General features: G+C 41.3%; 2 protein-coding genes and 1 long non-coding RNA gene across 5 annotated transcripts; all 3 read right to left on the bottom strand.

Moving 5' to 3' along the window:
* Positions 1-65: 65 nt before the first annotated feature.
* On the bottom strand, positions 66-5,096 carry LOC115735886 (protein ALTERED PHOSPHATE STARVATION RESPONSE 1-like). The gene is made up of 4 exons (XM_030667315.2): positions 3,362-5,096; positions 1,991-2,214; positions 1,381-1,604; positions 66-1,209 (listed from the first exon to the last, which is right to left on the bottom strand). The coding sequence occupies exons 1-4, from the start codon at positions 4,266-4,268 to the stop codon at positions 375-377; spliced, it is 2,190 nt and encodes a 729-aa protein (XP_030523175.1). The 5' UTR covers positions 4,269-5,096; the 3' UTR covers positions 66-374.
* A 3,929-nt stretch (positions 5,097-9,025) lies between these two features.
* On the bottom strand, positions 9,026-20,459 carry LOC115735907 (probable protein phosphatase 2C 60). 3 transcript variants are annotated; one of them, XM_048272989.1, is made up of 5 exons: positions 11,900-12,275; positions 10,921-11,288; positions 10,024-10,260; positions 9,453-9,762; positions 9,026-9,410 (listed from the first exon to the last, which is right to left on the bottom strand). In XM_048272989.1, the coding sequence occupies exons 1-4, from the start codon at positions 12,216-12,218 to the stop codon at positions 9,493-9,495; spliced, it is 1,194 nt and encodes a 397-aa protein (XP_048128946.1). In that variant the 5' UTR covers positions 12,219-12,275; the 3' UTR covers positions 9,026-9,410; positions 9,453-9,492. The 3 variants fall into 3 exon arrangements, with proteins under 3 accessions (XP_048128946.1, XP_048128945.1, XP_030523206.2); XM_048272988.1 differs by lacking the exon at positions 11,900-12,275 and adding an exon at positions 20,072-20,459 and having other exon boundaries at positions 9,026-9,762; XM_030667346.2 differs by having other exon boundaries at positions 9,026-9,762; positions 11,900-12,274.
* LOC115735908 lies at positions 12,281-13,111 on the bottom strand. The gene is made up of 3 exons (XR_004014823.2): positions 12,887-13,111; positions 12,417-12,811; positions 12,281-12,318 (listed from the first exon to the last, which is right to left on the bottom strand). It is a non-coding gene; the product is annotated as an uncharacterized LOC115735908 (long non-coding RNA).
* Positions 20,460-20,682: the final 223 nt, after the last annotated feature.

The raw sequence follows: 20,682 nt of genomic DNA, 5'->3' as shown, positions 1-20,682 counted from the left end.
CGGTCCGAAAGGCAACCCACCTTTTCTGATTTCAAGTATCACTCCTACAATGGCTTTGACCATCAACCAGCAATTGCTTAACTTAGCTCACATATATTTTGCATGTAACATTCCCAGAGAGTAGGCAAACTCTCCTAACACGTATTGCCAATAAACAATTAACCAAGGGGGTGACCACAACGGACCACCAAGGACATCTTAATAACAGTCCTCACCAAAGCCTACCAAGTTAAAAAATAGAAAAGAAAAGAAAGAAAGAACAAGGACACCAATCAAATCTCAGCGAGGCGCTTCGACTCGAACCGGTAATGTACAGCCCCGACCCGATAAGTTAGACCTACAACCGTCAGATCTAAGTCCAACCATTATCTCCTTTAACCGTCTCCGGCTTGGGAGCCTTCTAAACGCGTTACATTGTCGGCTTTCTCTGCGTTGTCGCCGTAAGCAACCAGATCATTGTACAGTTTCTGAGAAGCCTTGGAGAACTCCGTCATGGACTCGAAGATCGCGGAGAACCCGGTCCGAAACCTGTTTAGAGTGATTCTCTGCGTTTCTTGCATGCAATTATGGTGCCTCTCCTTCTCCAGTTCTAACTTCCTCCTCAACGTGTCCAAGTGATCCCCCTTGTCTTCTGTGAGCTCGGGATGGTCGATCTCGAGCTTGGTTTTGTCCTCGCTCGGCCTGAACTCGAGAAACTGGGTCTCCGCGTTGTGGAATGACGACGACATTGTCCTCCTCTCGACTTCTTTTGCCAGCGCATCCACTTTCCTCTTCTGGCGCTGCTCCTCCCCTTGTTGGGCCCAAAGAGCTCTCACGTCCTTAGCAAAGCTTTTCAATGCGAACGCCACGGCCTTATCCGGCAACTTATCCAGAAAGGCCGACCAGTCGTGGCAGATCGGTAACAAAGGGGGACCATTGACACGGTACGGCACAGAAGAACTCCTGCCCTTGGAGCAAAATTCGACTTCGGGCGCTACAAACTTGGCAAGCCAACCATGAAGTGCTTCAACATATGCCTTTTGTGATGTGATGTAGTCGGCAAAGCATGACCGCCAGTTCTGGAGCTCAGCTTCAAGCTGGAGTGTCGCGAGCCGGTGGGAGTCATTGCAGAACTTTCCATACATCGGGCAAGCAAAGGTACCAACTTCGAGAAGAATCTTGTTCTGGGTCTCGTGAGACTCTAGCATAATTTTCCAGGTTTGAGTAAGGCTGCACGATGTGAACAGAATGACGAATCAAGGAGCAAGACCATGAAGTTCTGAAAATAGACTTAATTACCTTCATGTAACAGATGTACATTGACGAAATTCACAGAGCCAACACAGAAAGATGTACACTTTTGGAACGCAAAAACAGGGTTTTTCCTAGGTGTTCGCTTACCCTTTCAAAAGCTCAAGAATTTGAGGCTGCAGTTCGTCGTCACGAAGCTTCTGAATCTTTTTAGAAATTGACTCGGCACTGCGAATCGCAACCAAGATCCTAGCATATAAATCTTTCACCGCAGCTCTGGTTTTGTCCATCGTGGGTCCATCATCTCCTCTGACATCTTGGTTTCTCAGCCGCGTACACTTCCTCTCATACAATTTTCTTATGTTGTCTCCAGCCTGGGCATATAGGATTGAAATTATCAAGTCGAAATAAATGAAAGTAAACTAGATGAAACTAAGTCCGACATCATAACATACAGATTATACAGACATGAATTCAATTTTCAAGAATTCATCTTTTTTTACATGAATCAAGAAACATTTCCAAGAGCATACCCTGTTCAGGTGAGATGTGAAGACATAGGAGACTTGCTTTTCACAGCATGAAACCATGAAAGCAGGTAAAAAGTAGCTAATCAGCAAAAGGGAACCAGAAGATGCTGGATGCAGTAAGATTATATGATTTGAGTAGTTCTTATTTCTCAATTTCATACATGACAATGCGGAGAACTCGTTAATAGTAGCTAATCAAGCGCGTGGAGTTTTGACAGATGCAGCTTTACCTTAACTTCTTCATAGAGCTTCTTCTCCCATGCATATAGTCTTTCCAACGTGAGTGAATGGCTTCCTGAAACCATCCCTCCATAGTCATCAAACAATTCATTCGTGTATGCGGTCCATGTAGACGATCCCTTTGAACTTGAGGCCACCAGACTTTTGCATGAGGTAGGCTTAGATGAAGTTGATCGGTGCCACGTTAACGATTGGATAATTTTTGTGGAATTTTCTGCATTAGAATTGGAAGTTAGAGAGTGCCAACAGATCTCTGCAAAATACAGAATATCGGAAACATGCACCAAATCCGAAAGATGTGGCACTTCTGATTTATCTCTTAAGGAAGGAAACACAGTCATCATGCCTCATCAAGAAAATGTCGCATTACATAGTGAATAGAAATGAAGGGCGAATGCTACGATATTCTAGAATCGCAACTTGCTAGAAAGAGGTTATTTAAAAGAGATAAACCTGAGAGAAAAGGGCAGGACTAAAATGATTCACAAAACTCCTATAAGAACATGAATGATGAGGTCAAGAAAATAACTTAAACAACAAGAAAAACAAAGAGTTCACTAATGTTGGAGACAATGTCCCCTGAAATGAATTCAAAGAGAAAGCAACCTCTTTTTTTTTTTTTTGGGGTCAAAAAAGCAACTTCTAATCGTCTCTCCTCTCCCTCCAGTCTGCATTGGAGTGGGTTGCATCCACCAGAGAGAAATTAAGTTCCCCTCAGGTTGGTCCAGAGCAAGCACAAATCGAAGCCTAGGCAGACAACATTGTGGTCTGGTCCTCATTAGCTGCTGGGACAAGAATAAGCCCCAACAATGATTTTATTGAGAAGAGAAGAAAGAATGCAGCAACGACAGGAAAGGGACCACTAATAAAAGTGAAACCACAACACCCAGAAGATGTCGGGCACCAATTTTGCGATTTATCCTGGCAAGTGAAACAAGAACCTTTTGAGACCTAGGAATAGAAGGTTTCGAGATTAGATGAAAACCACCAACTTTTTAGATGGGTCTAGAAATCCGAATCACTGAAAGGAAAGAGGAAAAGTAAAGTTGAATTACCTAGGTCACAACTGAACCAACAAAACTAACAAATCCATCAATAGGAACTTGAGAACCCAAGACCACAACAGAGAAAGGATTACACAGCAAGTTCCCTCAACACTGATTAATCAGACATGAATTGAGAAATTGGTCGGAAATGCATGCAAAAAAGGTGACCTTTTTCATGAAATGATTTTCGAGCTGCCTTCTGCTAATAGTTTAGTAGGATGACAAAATGGGTACTCGGGGTTGAAGTAAGATTTTATTCAATAACATTGTAAATGTGACAGCAAAATCTACCAACCCGGAAAACCCTAATCTCACCTTTTATTTCCTCTAATCCAGATTGCAGATGCACTCTGTTAGCTTCCAACATCCTAGAGACATCCTTGCCAGAATCATATGCCCTTATGAAATGGTCTTCAACGTCCTTCAATGCTTCCAAGAGTTCTCTACCCTTCTCGGGCATGTCAATCACTGTTAAGCCTTTGTGCTCACCCTGGGCCAAACAGCCGCCACCGTTCGCCACATTCCCCATTTCAACCAAACCGCTCTCTTCCTTAGCCTCCCCTCCGCTTACAATATTCTCTTCAACAACCACCGCCTTTTTCTCTCCGTCAACCCCATTCTCTTCAGCTTCTTCCTCTTCTTCCAGCTCCGGTATTCCTTCCTGTTCCCTCACAACCCTCAGATCATCCTCAGAGTTCTGCCTATACCCACTCATGACGTCCGGCCTCATGCCAAAGAAGGGGTTGAAGAAGTCCCACTCAAAGTCCATCTGAGGAGGTGGAATGGGTGGTGGCATTTGCATATAATAGTACCCGCAGGCTGGTTCTTCTACTTCTGCACTTTTTCTCTTCTCAGTTTCTTCCTCTGAAGAGTCATCTGAAGAAGCAGAGGAATCACAGTGCTCACGAGGGATGGACTCTTTGGTGGACTCAGAAGGCCTCTGTTGGAGCAGCATGGTGTTGTTGGTGACATTCTCGGTGGAGGTTGATGGGGACGTGCAAGGTGGAGAGAAAGTTATGAGGAAAGGTGAAGAAGGTGAAGAGTGTCTAGCAACAAAGAGCTTAATGGCAGCTCCGACTGCGTGTAGAGATTGACAGTACCTAAAATGTGCTTCTGCGAGAGCATACCTTCTCTCAACGGCTAGCTTGAGCTGATGCTTTCTCTCCCTACATATGGATACTACTTCTTCTTCTTCACCAAGCTTAGAAGCAACACATCCCATCCTCTCTGCTTCTTTTTCTTTTCCCTAAACCTCAAGTTGGGGTATACGGGTTATCAGAATGTAAAAAGGTTGGTTTTTTGGGGGTGTCTCTTTATCCTTTTCGGATACAAAGGAGGTTGGGTTTCGCCAAGACAGAGAATGTATTCGCTTGAGCCGCGTTTTCAAGAAAGCAGAGTCCAAAATGCTGGTCCATTGGAAGTTTTAGGCCATACCCATATCAGGATTCGCTCTGGCACGCCGGCTTCTGGTGGAGACACATCTTTTGAAGGAGCTTCCAAACGACCCATTTCCTTCTCCAAGCAAAAGAGCCCCAAGTAAGAGCGGAAAAAACAAAGAGCTTCAAAGAAGCAAACACAGAAGAGTGAACTTTTCTGGAGAGAGAGTGTCTAGAAAGGCTGGAGGTAAAAGCAAGAGTAGTTCTTTCCCCTCCTCCATTTCCATCTTTTCCCTAAGCCCACCATTTTTTTATTTTTTCGTTTAATACCCTGAAACTGCGAGAGAGACTGCGAAACAAGAAGATGGAGAGTTTTATCTTCTAATATACAATTTTAGAAGGGAACATGGACGGAGAAAAGAGAGATTACATTACAACAGGGCCAAAAGCAGCTGGAGCATAGGTAGAGTAAGTAAAAGGTAGGGGGCTCGAGAAAGAGCGGGAGCGAGAGACCAGAATCCTTGTGCTTTGCTGTTTGGTAATTAGTAGGCATGAGTTTAGCGAGGGGCACAAGTACAACCATGGTTATCATTCCATACGTGGCTCTTGAAAAAGAAGAAGGCAAAAAAAAAGTGAAATTATTAAAGGGCTGTGCTTGATTTTTGCAGAGATCATAGAGGGAACCAGCACCAGTAGAGAGAGGGTCAGAGACGAACCAAATGTGGTCATTCATTCACTGTAACCAGTGCAGAGAGACCAGCCTAGTGAGAGAGAGGGAGAGAGAGAGAGAGAGTGGTTCATTAATTGTCCAGTCTCTGGTGGGTATTTTCCACTGTCATTATACAAACACGACCGCGATTACTTACCTCGGAAACCACTCCTAATGAAGGGTGTAATTGTGCTTTGTCCCAAGGCATCGTTTTCTTCAATAAGTACTGGAGGAGTTTCTGGAGAAGAAAAGTGTCGCCTCGCCTGGCCGGGACCCCTTTTGCCCCTGTCATTTTCTTAAGAGCTAGGCCAAAAAAGAAAAAACTAACCCCATCTGAAACTCCTGAGCAAGATGGCACCAAGATTCTGAATCTAATGTTTCATGGCTCATCATAGATTTGGAACTGAATGCATGGGCGTGTCATGTGAGAGAAGCTTTTTCTGGCCCATGGAAGGGATCAAGAAAGCACCCAGGCGCATGACAATCCTTTTGAAATAAAATTTATGATTTGCAAGTGCGCTTTTAGAGAAAAACTCCTTTAGTACCACCGTTATTTCTCAAATAAAAATCCGTTTGATTAAGTAATTTTATTTTTTTACTTTTAAAAACAATGCTCCAGGAGTAATTATAGAGCCAAAAACTAAAAAAATTTACATCTCTCAAAAAGTAAAAAAATCAACTTCTAATTAAAAGCTAATTTCTAGAACAAAAATGTTACCACGCGCGCCCTTATCCTCCGCTCTTTTTTTGTTGTTGCTGGTCCTACCAGCTTCTCACCTTTGATTCTACTGGTTTTAATGACCTAGACGGGAAATCAAAGTAAATATATGATCATTCGGTCTACTTTGCTCTCCCTCTGGAGAGAGTAGAAACAGTTGGCATGCATACAAGGGGGAGAATATGGGTATTACTTGGGATCAAAGACATTTTAGCTCTACGAGTCATTTAAATGGCATTCATTGTTGTTCGCATCTTTCAAACGATAGATATTTTGAGCGGTTTCAATGCATTACAGGAGTAATCTATTTTGCTCCGCCTCATTTGAATAGGTCAAGACGTTATGCTTCAAAATACAAAGGTTTCCGACGGAATTACCGCATTGGGTTAATTTTATACTTTGGCATTTATTAAAGAAAGTCCGACCCGAATGTCCCAATCATGCGATGCACCGAGATTATGTAATTATCAGTTAGGGAACAGGCCAAAAATTTCTTATCCATCCTAGCGTCGTACCACTTTCTACGACTTCCCTTTTGCTTGCGAAAATGGTCAAGATCCCAAAACAAAGAAGGCCGAGAGATTGAATCAAATTTAAAATAAAAAATAAGAGCATTGAAAGTTTTAAAACTCATCATGAAAGTGCTACTGGATTCTAAAACTTACAAAAAGTACAATTAAGTTCTAACAGTGCAATTGAATATTTTATTTCGTCTACATGACATTATATTACTAAAACATGAAATACAAAACTAAAACAACACCGCTTTTCTCTAAATCTTAATTTTTTAACAAAAAATAGAAAAAGGGTATTTCAGAAAAATTACAAAAATGAGAAACTTGGGTTGGATGACCTCAAACTCTGGACAGAAACTTCATTCTTGGGTCTTCAAAAGTACAGAGAACTAATTTACCCATGAAGGGAAAAGTCAAAGTGTCAAACCACCATTGAGACACAGTACAAAATAAAAATGATAGTCAAACCTGTGGCCAAGAACAAGACACCCATCTCATAACTAACTTCACCCTGCGCTAGGAGTGGGGGAGGCAGTCAAGGCACACGAAACGCAGACATTCACGACTTCAGATTGAGAGAGAGGGAGCAAGTCCTGGCTCAACATTGGAAAGTGATATCTGCTACCATTTCCCTTTTTCTTTCACGTTTTTTGGTTCAGACAAAGACAGCATTTGTTTAATGTTCAATACTAAAGAGAGCTGATGAAGATTTTTGCATGGACAGAGTGAAAATATTTATGTGAATTTCAGCGGAGGAGAAATTCTCTGCTAAAAATGAGTGGACTGATGCAGGGTTGCCACCATAACAGAGTATTTTTCCTTTGATAACAGAGAAACGTCTCCTTTATGGAAGTCCAAAAGTGCTGCAGCCACTCCGCGCTAGCTTTCAACCCATGAAAAATACCGGGAAAGCAAACAAAATAAAGCAAAGGAGACATGAAAATCCTTCCATACTTTGTACATTTAAACCCCCCACTTACTTGGTGCAGGCATATAGTAACGTAACACCGCCATACGGAAGCTAAGCTTCTGATGCAAAGTTGACAATATGTAACATTCAGGTAGGCTCATGCAAATTTCTCACCTTTGTCTAGAAAAAGAAGTTCAACAGCTGAATAAATTGCATTAGAAGCTGCACGCACGCAACCCAAATTGCCATGTCTCTGACTAATCTTCTGGAGAAGAAATTTTATCATATACTTATCCTAATCTGCAGTGCACAGACCTTCTGCTGAGTTCACAGGGGGAAAAGTGTCCTCGCCTTCATAGTCAGAAAAATATGAGCTTGACAAACAAACTTATTCTTCGGATTATCAAGAAAACAGAAACATATTTTCCCTGTAATAATTGGTGTTATTCATTCACACATTTCTACTCCCAAAAAAAATTAAAAGTACTTTGAGATGCCAGTAGTGGCATGGGGGACCGTGCAGTTAATCCAAGGGTCGTGACTTGTTTAAGGACATGTAATAATAACAAATTGCGAATTAGACGACAAGATTTTGGTTTCGTGGCGATCGAGAATATGCTCTGACAAAGCCTGACCAGTGAGAGGGGGGAAAAGACAAGTAGCCTTTCTCTTGCCTCGTGAACCCCTACTTCCCCTGTACATACTCAGTGAATACTTAAAAGGAAAAAAATTGCTCTAATCTCGTGCTCGATATGTTCTTTTACAAAGAAGGTCCAAGGCTAGTCCCCCCAATTGAATAAAGCACCAAACTTTAGGAACTTCTTGAAATTTTGCAGAGAAAAAACTTGTGTCAGGGATTATGATCAGCACTTAGGAAGATCACTAATCAGATATGATACCCAGTTAAAGACATAGCATAACAACATCCATGACATGACTATGACCTTGACCATGACCAACAGTCTGTACCTATTTCCCTTGACCTAATACTAAAATAAAACTCCAACTTTCGTATTAGTGACAATTATATGCAAAACTTCTTTTGCCTCATAAAAAAATTTCAACTTTTACTTTTATCCCGATTTTACCGATCTAATACTCAAAAAAATTCTCAACTTTAGCATATGTTCCAATTATATCCGAAATTTTTTTGTCTCATAAAAAAACCCTCAACTTTTACTTTTATCCCAATTCTACCATCGTCGACTTTCCATTCATAATCACCATTAGTTAATCCTACGTGACTCAAATTTTCTCACCAAACTTACCAATAAATCTTCAAATTTTAGAATAGATTTTTAGATCGTTCATACAAATATCTTTATGTCTAACCGTTCTTTAAGTTATTGAGTGCCAAAAAGAATACGAAAGACGCCGTTTTAAGTGATTTTGTATCTCCGGGCAATATGTAGGGGAAGCAAACAACAAAAGATAAGTTCTGGAGTTTTTTCATGTCAATTTTGCTGAGAAGTAATTTATTAACGACGTGAAAATATCACGTAGGATTAATTGGATGAAAGGCCAACGATGGTAGAATTGAAACAAAAATAAAAATTGAATAAAAAATTTAGATATCATTAGGGCATATGCTAAAGCTGGAAATTTTTTTGGTACTAAGCGGGTAACATTTGGACAAAAGTAAAAGTTTATGATAAAATTAGGATAAAAGTAAAAATTAGAGATTTTTTACGAGATAAATTTTTTTTTAATATAATTATCACAAATATTAAAATTAGAGTTTTTTCGGATATTGGACCTATTTCTCTCGTAATAAAACTGTGCGTGAACTGAAATGAGCAGAGAGAGCAAAAGGTCACTCTCCCCCTGTTTTGGCATTGGGAATCATAACATTCCGAAAAGAACTCCCACTGATAAAAACCAGGCAAAAATACCCAACAGAATCTTAAAAGAAGGCAAATTGTTTTCACAAGTAACATCATTTACAGAGCTGATACACAGCTGGACTAAATGAAGGCAAAAATTGCTCCTCAGAGAGGCTCGTAGTGGAGTGATCCTACCACCCCACCCAGTTGATGAAACTATCTTTCCAGAGCCCTTTGCTTTCCAAAGGCCATTGTTTCAGTCTGAGTCCCAGTTCAGCTGGAAGAGTGTTAAGGCCCATCTCCTCTTTCATCTGCCAAGGAAGCTGCCCGGTACACAATAGAAATACATCTAGAGCAGCATAATGATGAATACAGAAATCCCAAGAGCAGCTTCTTCAATTATCGCCGGCCTCCGGGGCCGTAGACCAAGGAGCCAAAGTATTGGGAGGCAAGTTGATGCCGCCTCCTCTAATTGATACTTTCGATGACCTGACTGAGCTCGCTTTGCTCATCGTGTTCCCATCGAGAAACAAGACGATGACCGTGATGTCGTCGTGGAAATGCCGGCGGACTCCCCTGTCGATCTTTTTCAAATCCGAGTACCTCATTTCTCTTTTCCTTGCCGCTTCCTGCAAAGCAGCTTTCACTAGCCGCCTCGCACTTCCCTGCAGCGAAGGTCAGTGGATTTGAGTGCACATATTTTTTCTAGTTAAATATGATATTGCATTATTGTATCCTTTATTCATGACCATGATAGCGAGTTTCTTCAATTCAGATCAGCCCAGAAGTATAGAATGGAATATGATTGTAAACAGCTAAGGTAATGCACCCACACCTTCCATGGTACAGCATGCTAATTGAATGCAAATTAGACGGTTACGTTATTTTAATGGGAAAAAAATGAAAAAGTAGCAAGTTAAACTTACATTGCGGGCGTGATTCTGAACTAAATCTACTGCTTCCTGGTTGCTGAGGTGATCCCAAAGTCCATCGGATGCAAAAATGACAAACCGATCATGTCGCTGAAGCTGTTGCACCGAGATTGATGGCTCTGAACTTAATATCGGTCTTTCAAAAGGCTCACGAAGGAGAAACTTTGCATACAAAGGCTCTCGGTTGAACTCGGCCTTCTTCAGACATACATCACCAATAGATCTTGAAATCTGCAAAACCGAATGCCATGACCATTACTTTGAGATCTACAGAATTACCAGTCAAATTCTAGCGAAAGAAATATTACGAGCAAATGACAATTTTAGGAACAGCATATGCTGGTTTCCCAGGAAAGTGCGCTATAACACCCATAGGACCAAAGATGAAAACTTCAGACTATTTCCAATTACACTGAAAGATAATATGAAAATTACTAATCGAGAGAGAGAACAGAAGACAGGACAAGTAAGCTGCACTGCTGCAGGAAGAACCAACTGATTTCGATAAAACCAGCGTTGTTGTAAGTTTTGGTAATATTTTCTTTCTATTGCCTTGCCAGAACATTTTTCAAGTTCCTCCTTTTGCAATTGCAGAAGGTTGTAGCTTGCTGGTCAGTTGTGCTAGGAAAAGGTCCTTAAACTTGTTCATGTTCCCACTGGAACCTTTTAGAGAGGGCACCATTTCAAGCACAAAAACCCATTTCCTGATAACAAAAAACGTTTGCCGAAAGCAAAGCACTATCCTAGCATGTACCATCAAAGATATTAGGAACTTTCCAAATCTAATATCAAACTATGGACTATTATCTTAATTGATGTAATCTAACATATATAAGCAGATGATCTGCGGTGAGAGCATATACTAATCTTTGAGTCCTGGCTCTAACTTACCTGTATGAGGCCCTTCACCCGCCATACATTGTTCTTCAGAACTACAATCTGTGAGTCTTCAGGGTGCATGGAACGCAACTCCTGTCTCACGGACTCTATACTTGCATTGTGCTCTGTCGACAGCTGGATGGCCAGTACCTCCCCTGTCGCCTTCACCGCTCTTCCCAGAACAGCTCTTGAGTCTCCAAGATTTGCTACGTAAAGGGTATTTTCAGAAATAATGCCAGCTAGGCAACACGATCCGACAGCTGCGATCTGTGGTTTTACTGGCCAGAGTTTGGTAACAATAGACATAAACCCCTCTTCTGTTGCTTGAAATGCCTTCTGTATAACATCAGCAGACACCGATTGGTGCTCCGATATCAACCCTGAAAAATGAGGTCAATTAACTAATATAGAAGGGAACTAGCTCTCTGACTACTTCAGGAAAGTACGTGATCAATTGAAAAGCATTTAGTCAATAAAAGAAATGAAGCACTTCCTCAGTCAAGCATAGAACACGGATTTGCTTAAACTAGCAACACAAATTAGACATAATCAAACGACTAGAATCATCATAATCAAGCTACTAGTCCTCTTGGAGATTGCAGACAGAGTGACAGCTCCTGCAAAGTCTGCTCAACTTCAATAAAGAGTATATCTTTTCGTCAAATAGGATGTGGTTTATCAAAACGAAGGCACAGTTTAGTTCGAAATTTGACGCAATAGCAAACAATGGTTGAACTGTCCATAACACCCCCAAAGACTTTTCATCCAACACCAATGACCATCTAGCGATGGCCGTGACAATCTAAAAATCTGATAATTTCGTCAAGTTCATATCCCCAGTACTCTGCCAAAGCCGTAACCTTTTGAATATTACAATCATCAATAACCTCGCTTCCTCAGAAGCAGCGAACTTTGAAAAACATCAAACTACGTCTTCGTAGCTCAATTTAGAGTTAAAAGGAACTTTCTAGTGAAGTTCGAATCCACTTACTCTTGAGATGCTGAAAGAGGTGATCATTAACGTAGTGCGCAGTCTCCGGTCCCCCATGCCCGTCGTAGACACCAATGAAGGTACCGTGGGGGCCGGACTCGAGTGAACTCAAATTGCCCGACTCTATCTGGCTTTGATCTTCTAGTAAATTATTGGCCTGGACAACAGCCATTGAGAATTCGCCATTCAAGTGCTGCCCCGAATCTTTGAACCATAGAAGCCCGTCTTGACGGCCTCCGGCGTCCGAACCCGTGTGGACATACCGATCTGACCAAGGCCAGAAGCAGGCCCTCAATAGATTTATCAGCTTTGAGAACATGCTTCATCTCAACCAAGCAACCCCTAAATGAATCCCCATCCGTTTACTGTTTATACACTCAACTCAAACAGCTATTTGCAGATTCTCTAACTCACATACCCTGCTAGATAACAACCAAGAAAATAATGTGTCTGCCAAAATGGATTTAGTGATATAAAAGGAAATCATAAATGCCCTTTCACGCGGGTGATAGGATACCTCGGATGAGTCAGATTCAGACAGCCTTCCCACCTCTCATGTCAACTTGGAACAACTTCTCAGACCACAGAAAACCCAACTGCCGAGAAAACAAAACGATCAAGATGACCCACAAAAGCGAAGAAAAGATAGAATAGGACTATGAAATTTGGCACCACCTCTGTTACCCTCGGACAGAGGGAAAGAGAACAAACTGAACACGCGTATGGAGTGCTGAAAATCAAGCGGTCAAAGCCCCTTTTTGTCCCCTCCACGAGGCAGAGTTTGGTCAGCCATTAGATTTTGGGATTCCAGAAGGAAAGGGCTAGCCGTACCTTGCTCGTCAGTCTTCGTGTCAAAGAAGTTGAAGAACCCAAAAGCCCATCAAACCAGGATGATTCGACTTCTTGTTGGCTCTGCACATTGCAACTTAAAGCATCACGTGAGAACTTTTGTCCTTGGAAAGGAAGAAAGAATAAACTAGCATTTACCCAGGAATTCTTCGCTGTTAGCAGAAAGAATGTGGGAAAACGAAGCGAGCTAACGGCAGATGATACATCGCCGTGCTGTGTCGTTCAAACGAAGAATCAAAGGTTGGACTTTGAATTTTGGTGGGCTTTTTTGGGTCATCCTCTCTCCCTCTCTTCCTCTCTCCCTCTCTCTCTCTCATCAAATATGAGCAGTTCAAAGCAGAGATGCGGACGGCATTGGTTTTGAAGAAGGGTCTAATTGTCTAAAGCCCGGGCCTGAAAACTAAAAGAGAAAAAGAAATGCGCGAGGTAGACAAGTAAGACCAACTATGCAGAGCTTGGAGACAGCAAAGCAGAGGTCCAGCTCCGGGCTCCACAATTCCGCAAAACGTTAGAAGAGAGAGAGAGTCCATGAAATAAAAATTACTGTGCACAAAGTACATGTATTAGCAAGTCATTGTTTCGTGGACATCTTAATGTTGAAGGAAACCGCTTTAACCCGATATGTGGTTCCATGAAAAACTTAATCTTGAAGGAAACTACTTATTACCCGAAATTCGTTTTTCAAGGAAAGTGAGTGATTAATTTTTCCTTGCCCGATTTTGAGCACGAAAACAATAGCGAAGCGATAGAAAGAGCGGGCCTGCAATACTAAAATTTTTACCCTATAGTTTTCTCATCTACGCACTCAATGACTTGTTCTAATAAGTATAATAGGATCATCATAATTCAAAGTCGCCATCGACAATTGAAGAAGAGGTTCTTGGCCTGTTAGGGCTGGTCGGTCCAAAGGGCAAAAAGAATGAGTTTGAATAAGTAATTCCATTTTTTTTTTTTTTACATTTATTCACCTTGCCTCATTATGCATGACCAACTTAAAAAAAAAAATTAAATGTTATTGCTATCACCTAAATTTGGCGGAAATATCATCCGATACAAAACTTTCTCTCCATTTAGAAATAGCAAGATGATAATTTCATCCGAAACGTTATGTCCCGTTTCGCCTTCAAAAACATTTGACTCTCGAGAAAGGGGTCCATATTTTGTCAAGAAGCAAACTCCCAATTTCATAAGATGGGCGTTATCGAACACAACTTATTCATACAGCACGATCACGAGTGTAAGATATAGCAACGAAGTATAAATACCGACACGACACGAAAAGGGAAAGTGTGATACTAAATGTATATCGTAAGTTAATCATTCGATTTGTAAAATAGAAGTGACAGCATTCGGATATTACTACGAATGGATTGAGACTCGACCGCAATTACGACACGTGGACAGGAATTGCCGCACTAGATCCCATCGACGCCAAATCTTCATCGAATAAGAACGGTTCTTCGAGCGACTGTCGCACGTGCGGCGAACGAATCGAGTATGAATTTCGCTTTACGCACTTGAATTCGACCCACCCACCAAAAAAGAGGGAAAAAGAAAAGGGAAAACAGAAAAGAAAAAGAAAAACGAAGAGCTTCGCTCATGGTGGATAAGGTCTGTCTGATTTCGCCATCAGACAACGACATTGTTAGGTACACAGACAGAGGTAAGCGACAAATGCGACAGTCCAATCCAATCCGCACGAACACAAATCAGGAAAAAGGGGCTCGAGGCCACGACGAGAGACGGGCGAAGAGGTTGCTGTTTCTAGTCCCGATAATTCGCAAGGTTTTAGTTTTGGTTGCTACTAGTGGTAGTGGACGGTGATTGCTTCGCGTGTGCGAATTGGCAAGCCATCTGATGAATTTGATCATTTATGGGCACTGGATTGTTACGACACATGGGGGTGTTGCACATTTGATCGCCAGCTGCAAAAATGTTTGGGGTACCGGTGGAATTGACGGGTCCGTCTTGAGGGTCGGTATTCCATTCATACCCGCTCTAAATTGACGAGTGAACGCCCGATGAAATCTTCATGTTAGAACTCATGCTCGTCACGAATTGCGTTAGGCGGACGAAAGGCCCGCGATTAAAGGTTTCAAAATGGTTTGTAGTTGCTCTCGTAAACTTTTAGTCGGGGGCCTCGTCCGGTGGGGGGCACCGACGCGTTCTTTGAATGCATTCGACCATGAAAAGAGAGATCCATTTTGTAAGGCACAAAAATAAGCATGCGCACCTCACAATCGACTAACATCAGTACGAGGAGGTTCGCATTCTTTCCGGTCGATCATGGATGCAAGCAAAATTTTCTCCATCTTTCCTCCGAGCATGCCTCTGATTGGCTGGTTACGAGTCACGGACATCGCACGTATATGTCAACGTCCATAACACATTAATAAGAAAATATCAAGAAAATTACAAAAAAAAATCTTAAATATAATGTAATTGTATCAATTTAGTCATAATTTTTTTTTGCCGATTCAATCCTAAAAATTTTGCAATTATGCTATTTCAGTCCAGTCCATCAATTTTGACCGTCTAGCGACATTATATTTTAATATTTTTTGTATTTTGTTTTGTTTTGTTTTGTTTTTCCCTTTTCTCTTCTTCTTCCTTCGGCCAGCGATGACCGACATGGTCCGCGTCGATGCTTAGATACCAAAATTGGCCGGATGGGCTGAATTGATCTGATTGCAAAAGGTTTATGATCAAATCGGGAAAAAAAATGATTTAGGACCGAATCAACACAAACACGATTGATACCGAGCTTAAGATGGACCCTCGTGTAGCGCGGACCGTTCCCTCTTCAACTCGGGTTCATCATCCGTAATCTTTGGGGTTAATTTAGGGGAAAATTAATCCTCGTGACTGTCCCTAAATTAGGTCGGGGAGGTCAACACGCTAGGATACGCTCGCTAGTGCAACAAAGCAAGAAACGACGCCCGCAGATAGTGCGAGGCGCGGTCGATCGTGTTCCCCGAGCATGGAGAATAATATCACCTCTCCATGTTAGGATGACAATCTTCATGATCCGTCGCTTTCGCAATCCAATGCGCGACCTAATTCGTCCACCAACCCACGAGGCCTTTCACTTTTTCCCACTTGGATTTTATCTTTTCTGCCCGGTTTAGAACCAACTTGCCCTTTTAAATTAAGGAAAATTCTAAATGAAAGGCCCAAAGTACCGTCATTTTTATAAATAAATGTCTGAAATAAATATTATTTTAAAGAAATGCATGGAGTGCCCTCATTATTTCAAAGAAAAACTCGACCAGTGACATTTTCGTTTTTTTTTCCTACTTCTTTTTTTCCTTTTTTTTTTTTTTGCCCTTCCTTCTTGCTGGTGAGGCGAGCCCGGCGAGGGCTGTCCTTGCTGGCCTTGGGGGCGGCCTTGCCTTGGCGAGGCGACCCTCGCCGATGGCCAACCATCACCCGAGACCGGCCACTGGTGAGAAGTAAGGAGAAAAAAAGAAAAAAGGGGAAAAAAAGGAAAAAATAAATAAATAATGAAAGTGCATTTGGTCAGGCCCTTCTTTGAAACAATATTCACTCTATGCCTTTATTTGTGAAAATTATGATACTTTAGACCATTATTTGAAAATTTTCCTTTAAATTATTATAAAAATTATGATAATCACTGTTATTATCGTTATGAAAACTTTGTCCCCAGATTCCTTTATCCGATGCATTTGTTGTACATAAACTTATATCCAATTTTGTCTTACTTTCGCGAGAAACCAAACACATGATATGATAAAGTCCCGACATTTATTCCCACTGCCAATTTCCTAAAACAATGTATATCCCGTAATTTCACAAGCATGTAAACGTGCATAGAGATGTATTTAGTTCGGGGATCGAACACAAAATATTTGTCGGACGGTAAAAAAATTTTCCTCCTCTTTATTGCAAAATATGGTCAATGCCAAAGATGCCGAGTATTTGCTCATGTGCTTGTCTCGTACCTCGGTTATTATTGGAAACGAAACGCTCTCCATTCATAGAGTAATGTCAATACATGTATTTAATGCCAAACTTTTAACGAAACGTGGTCATTTTATTTCTATTGACTATGGACACGTGGCATGTTTGAATTATCCGATGCGTGAAATCGTCGCTATTGTGCTGTCCTTACTAACGTCTCGTGGACCTTCGAATCTTCTCGGCACCACGAAAATTCACATCATCTTTCATTCGGCAATCAAAATCGCACTTCTATTTCTTAATTCATCAGTCAAAACATTCCCCATTTTAAGCACGCACGTGTATTGACTGCGTCGCATTTTGACTCGGGATGATCATTTTGACCGGATGGATGTACGATGCAAGTAAGAGCGAGTGAGTAACTAGGGGTTCTGTCATTTAGGGAGAGTGGCATTCGAGGATTGTGCCTCCATCAACCGGCGGAACTTTCCTAGGAAAAAGCTAGAGATCCGTCTACATTATCGGGTAATATGTGCATTATTCTAATTTAAACACACTCTTGATGAGTAGCTACAAAAAAAAAAAAAAACCCAGGAAGAAAAAGTAGGGAAATAAGTTCTAATTATATGTAATGCGGATGTTCAAAAGGATTCGATTCGAAAAATATCTTGAAACTAGAAGTTCTCTTACATTTGTGTAAGAAACCGATAGCATGACATGAGATACGAGAACCCATTAAGCTTACGACGGTTTAGTCATAGAATTGGCTTATTAGACGCCGTGTCGAGCTGTTACCGGTATTTGAATATAGCTCGCTCGCTTGAAAATTCGCGATACGCAATTAGACACGTGATTTTAGAATAGAATTTGTGGAGCTAAATATTGGGCTAGAAGGACATAACACGAGCTAAAGCCTTCCTCAGAAAAAGCGAACGCGTTCGGGGGGGTGGGTGGGGAATCTTGGAACGCATTCGTCGATCGGGGTCGTGGGAATTCGGGCTGTGTTTTCTTGTCAATTTTTCGTTACATCACAAGTGACGACTAACTTGGACTTTCCGTCCGCCGCTCTGCCGAATCTTTCGTCTCCCCAAATTCTACAAGCCCTAAAACCTCTCTTCGAAAGTTGCGCCCGCGACCCAATTCGTAATGCTGAATGTTCCTTAGTTTAGCTCTCGTGGACGATGCAAGCTGCGACGTAGGCTTTGATGTTGGCGGAAAAATTTACCAAAATTATTTTATGAATTTATTATAATTATGTCAATTCAATCAAAAAATATATTTTTTTTTGGCTAATTGACTCATAAATCTTTTGTCTTTATGCCAATTCAGTTCATCCGTTTAACTTTAACTGGCTGGTAATGACGTGTCAATTTGAATAATATTTTAACATTTTTTTCAAATTTTTTACTTATTTTTTCCTTTTTTTTCATTTCTTTTTTTCTTCCCTCCTTCTTTCTCTAGCCCATTGCCTAGTGACCGACCGGAGGCGAGGACTCGCCGGTGTCCAATGAGGTTGCCCTCGCCTTTGGCAGTGATCGACCGGAGGAAGAAGGAGACGAAAGAAAAAAAAAAGAGTGAAAAAAATATTACTAAAATTTGCCACGTTAGTAACGGCAACGTCACATATTGACTGAATTGGCACTAAATTAAAAGATTTGGGATCCACTTGGTAAAAAAGAAGAAGAAGATTTAAGACTGAATTTGCACAATTGCAACAAATTTACGATTTTTTTTTTCTAATTTTCCCTATATTGGCGATGAGAGGACTTTTATATTGGGTTCGTCTAGTTAAGAATAGTCGCTAGTCTAATGACCCGAACGTCAAGTGCGATGGAGCTTCGACTTAGACGGGCAAGTTAATCGATGGATATCGAAGTGGGCCTATCAATAAAATCTTGATATAGACGCAAGCAAAAGTCTTTGGGAATATGTTGTTTTGAATGCGATATTGAAGAACTGGCAATGACAGGTTTATATAAAGTGGAAGAGGTGATTGGAATGGTGGACTCCGCTCTCGGGCACATTTATTTCTCGATGGAGTAATTTATGGATTTGTTGAGTTTTGTTTTGGTTTTGATAATTAAAAACGTCGTGCGTTATGAGATGAAAGTACATAGAACCATTCAGCCGACGAGCGGTCAACATACTCAATAAGTTTATTGATTTATTGAGTTTCTATGCTTCACGTCGGTCAAAGTTTTTTCATTGTAAGATCAATGATGGAGCCATCGACTTCGATAGATCCGACCTTGCTATCACGGGAAGCTCTAGAAGCGATTTGAAAATTTGGCTGTGTTCTTCTTCTTCTTCTTCTTCCTCAAACCCAACGACCGCGTCTCTATGATTTGTGATTTACAAATATAAACGTTACCCGCTTTGAATTATGGCTGAATTCGTATGAGAGCGATGTTTATAAAATCTAAAAGCTACGGACGAGGGCTGTGGAGGGTGGGTGGAGCGCTAGGATTCGGCGCACAAAATCACATACTAAGTTAAACGTAAAAGAGAGAAAAGGAAATCAACACACAACGTTTATCTTAATTCACCTTTAAATTAGGACTACATCCAAGAGAGGATTCCGCTGTAATTAGCATAACGCACCTCTCTGTTACATCCATTAAGTATAAGAGAAAAAAGATAATATATAGCAATAGCTATTTATGTGTCCAAACCCAAACTATCAATAAAAAAATACGAGCTCAAATTTTAAAAGCGCTCTGACGACTCGAGGGCGCTGCCCTCGTGACCCCAACTCTCTCATCAAAGAGTGGGACCCCGTGCTTTTCTATCGATAGTGAGTATGGATGACACCCCAAAATGGAGAGTATTTCCATTTTGAAATTTCACGCGTCATGAAAAATGCGCACAATGGGCATCTAAAAACTTTGATATTTGGACAATTAAGGAAAAACACTTCATTACGAAAAATATTTTAAACTAGCAACACAAATTAGACATAATCAAACGACTAGAATCATCGTAATCAAGCTACTAGTCCTCTTGGAGATTGCAGACAGAGAGACAGCTCCTGCAAAGTCTGCTCAACTTCAATAAAGAGTATATCTTTTCGTCAAATAGGATGTAGTTTATCAAAACGAAGGCACAGTTTAGTTCGAAATTTGACGCAATAGCAAACAATGGTTGAACTGTCCATAACACCCCCAAAGACTTTTCATCCAACACCAATGACCATCTAGCGATGGCCGTGACAATCTAAAAATCTGATAATTTCTTCAAGTTCATATCCCCAGTACTCTGCCAAAGCCGTAACCTTTTGAATATTACAATCATCAATAACCTCGCTTCCTCAGAAGCAGCGAACTTTGAAAAACATCAAACTACGTCCTCGTAGCTCAATTTAGAGTTAAAGGGAACTTTCTAGCGAAGTTCGAATCCACTTCCTCTTGAGATGCTGAAAGAGGTGATCATTAACGTAGCGCGCAGTCTCCGGTCCCCCATGCCCGTCGTAGACACCAATGAAGGTACCGTGGGGGCCGGACTCGAGTGAACTCAAATTGCCCGACTCTATCTGGCTTTGATCTTCTAGTAAATTATTGGCCTGGACAACAGCCATTGAGAATTCGCCATTCAAGTGCTGCCCCGAATCTTTGAACCATAGAAGCCTGTCTTGGCGGCCTCCGGCGTCCGAGCCCGTGTGGACATACCGATCTGACCAAGGCCAGAAGCAGGCCCTCAATAGATTTATCAGCTTTGAGAACATACTTCATCTCAACCAAGCAACCCCTAAATGAATCCCCATCCGTTTACTGTTTATACACTCAACTCAAACAGCTATTTGCAGATTCTCTAACTCACATACCCTGCTATATAACAACCAAGAAAATAATGTGTCTGCCAAAATGGATTTAGTGATATAAAAGGAAATCATAAAGGCCCTTTCACGCGGGTGATAGGATACCTCGGATGAGTCAGATTCAGACAGCCTTCCCACCTCTCATGTCAACTTGGAACAACTTCTCAGACCACAGAAAACCCAACTGCCGAGAAAACAA

This window comes from Rhodamnia argentea, chromosome 11, assembly GCF_020921035.1.
Source record: "Rhodamnia argentea isolate NSW1041297 chromosome 11, ASM2092103v1, whole genome shotgun sequence".
Lineage (NCBI taxonomy): Eukaryota > Viridiplantae > Streptophyta > Magnoliopsida > Myrtales > Myrtaceae > Rhodamnia > Rhodamnia argentea.
Note: the sequence above shows the minus strand (reverse complement) of the source record. Positions and strands in the feature narration are given on the sequence as shown.

Coding starts and splice junctions, on each gene's coding strand:
- LOC115735886 (XM_030667315.2), bottom strand. CDS start 4,268: ATGGGATGTGTTGCTTCTAAGCTTGGTGAAGAAGAAGAAGTAGTATCC. Junction 2,215..3,361: donor TGGATTAGAGGAAATAAAAG/GTGAGATTAGGG, acceptor ATTCTAATGCAG/AAAATTCCACAAAAATTATC. Junction 1,210..1,380: donor ATTCTTGAGCTTTTGAAAGG/GTAAGCGAACAC, acceptor CACATCGTGCAG/CCTTACTCAAACCTGGAAAA.
- LOC115735907 (XM_048272988.1), bottom strand. CDS start 20,390: ATGTTCTCAAAGCTGATAAATCTATTGAGGGCCTGCTTCTGGCCTTGG. Junction 11,289..20,071: donor CCTCTTTCAGCATCTCAAGA/GGAAGTGGATTC, acceptor CTCATTTTTCAG/GGTTGATATCGGAGCACCAA. Junction 9,763..10,023: donor TTCAGAATCACGCCCGCAAT/GTAAGTTTAACT, acceptor CCTTCGCTGCAG/GGAAGTGCGAGGCGGCTAGT.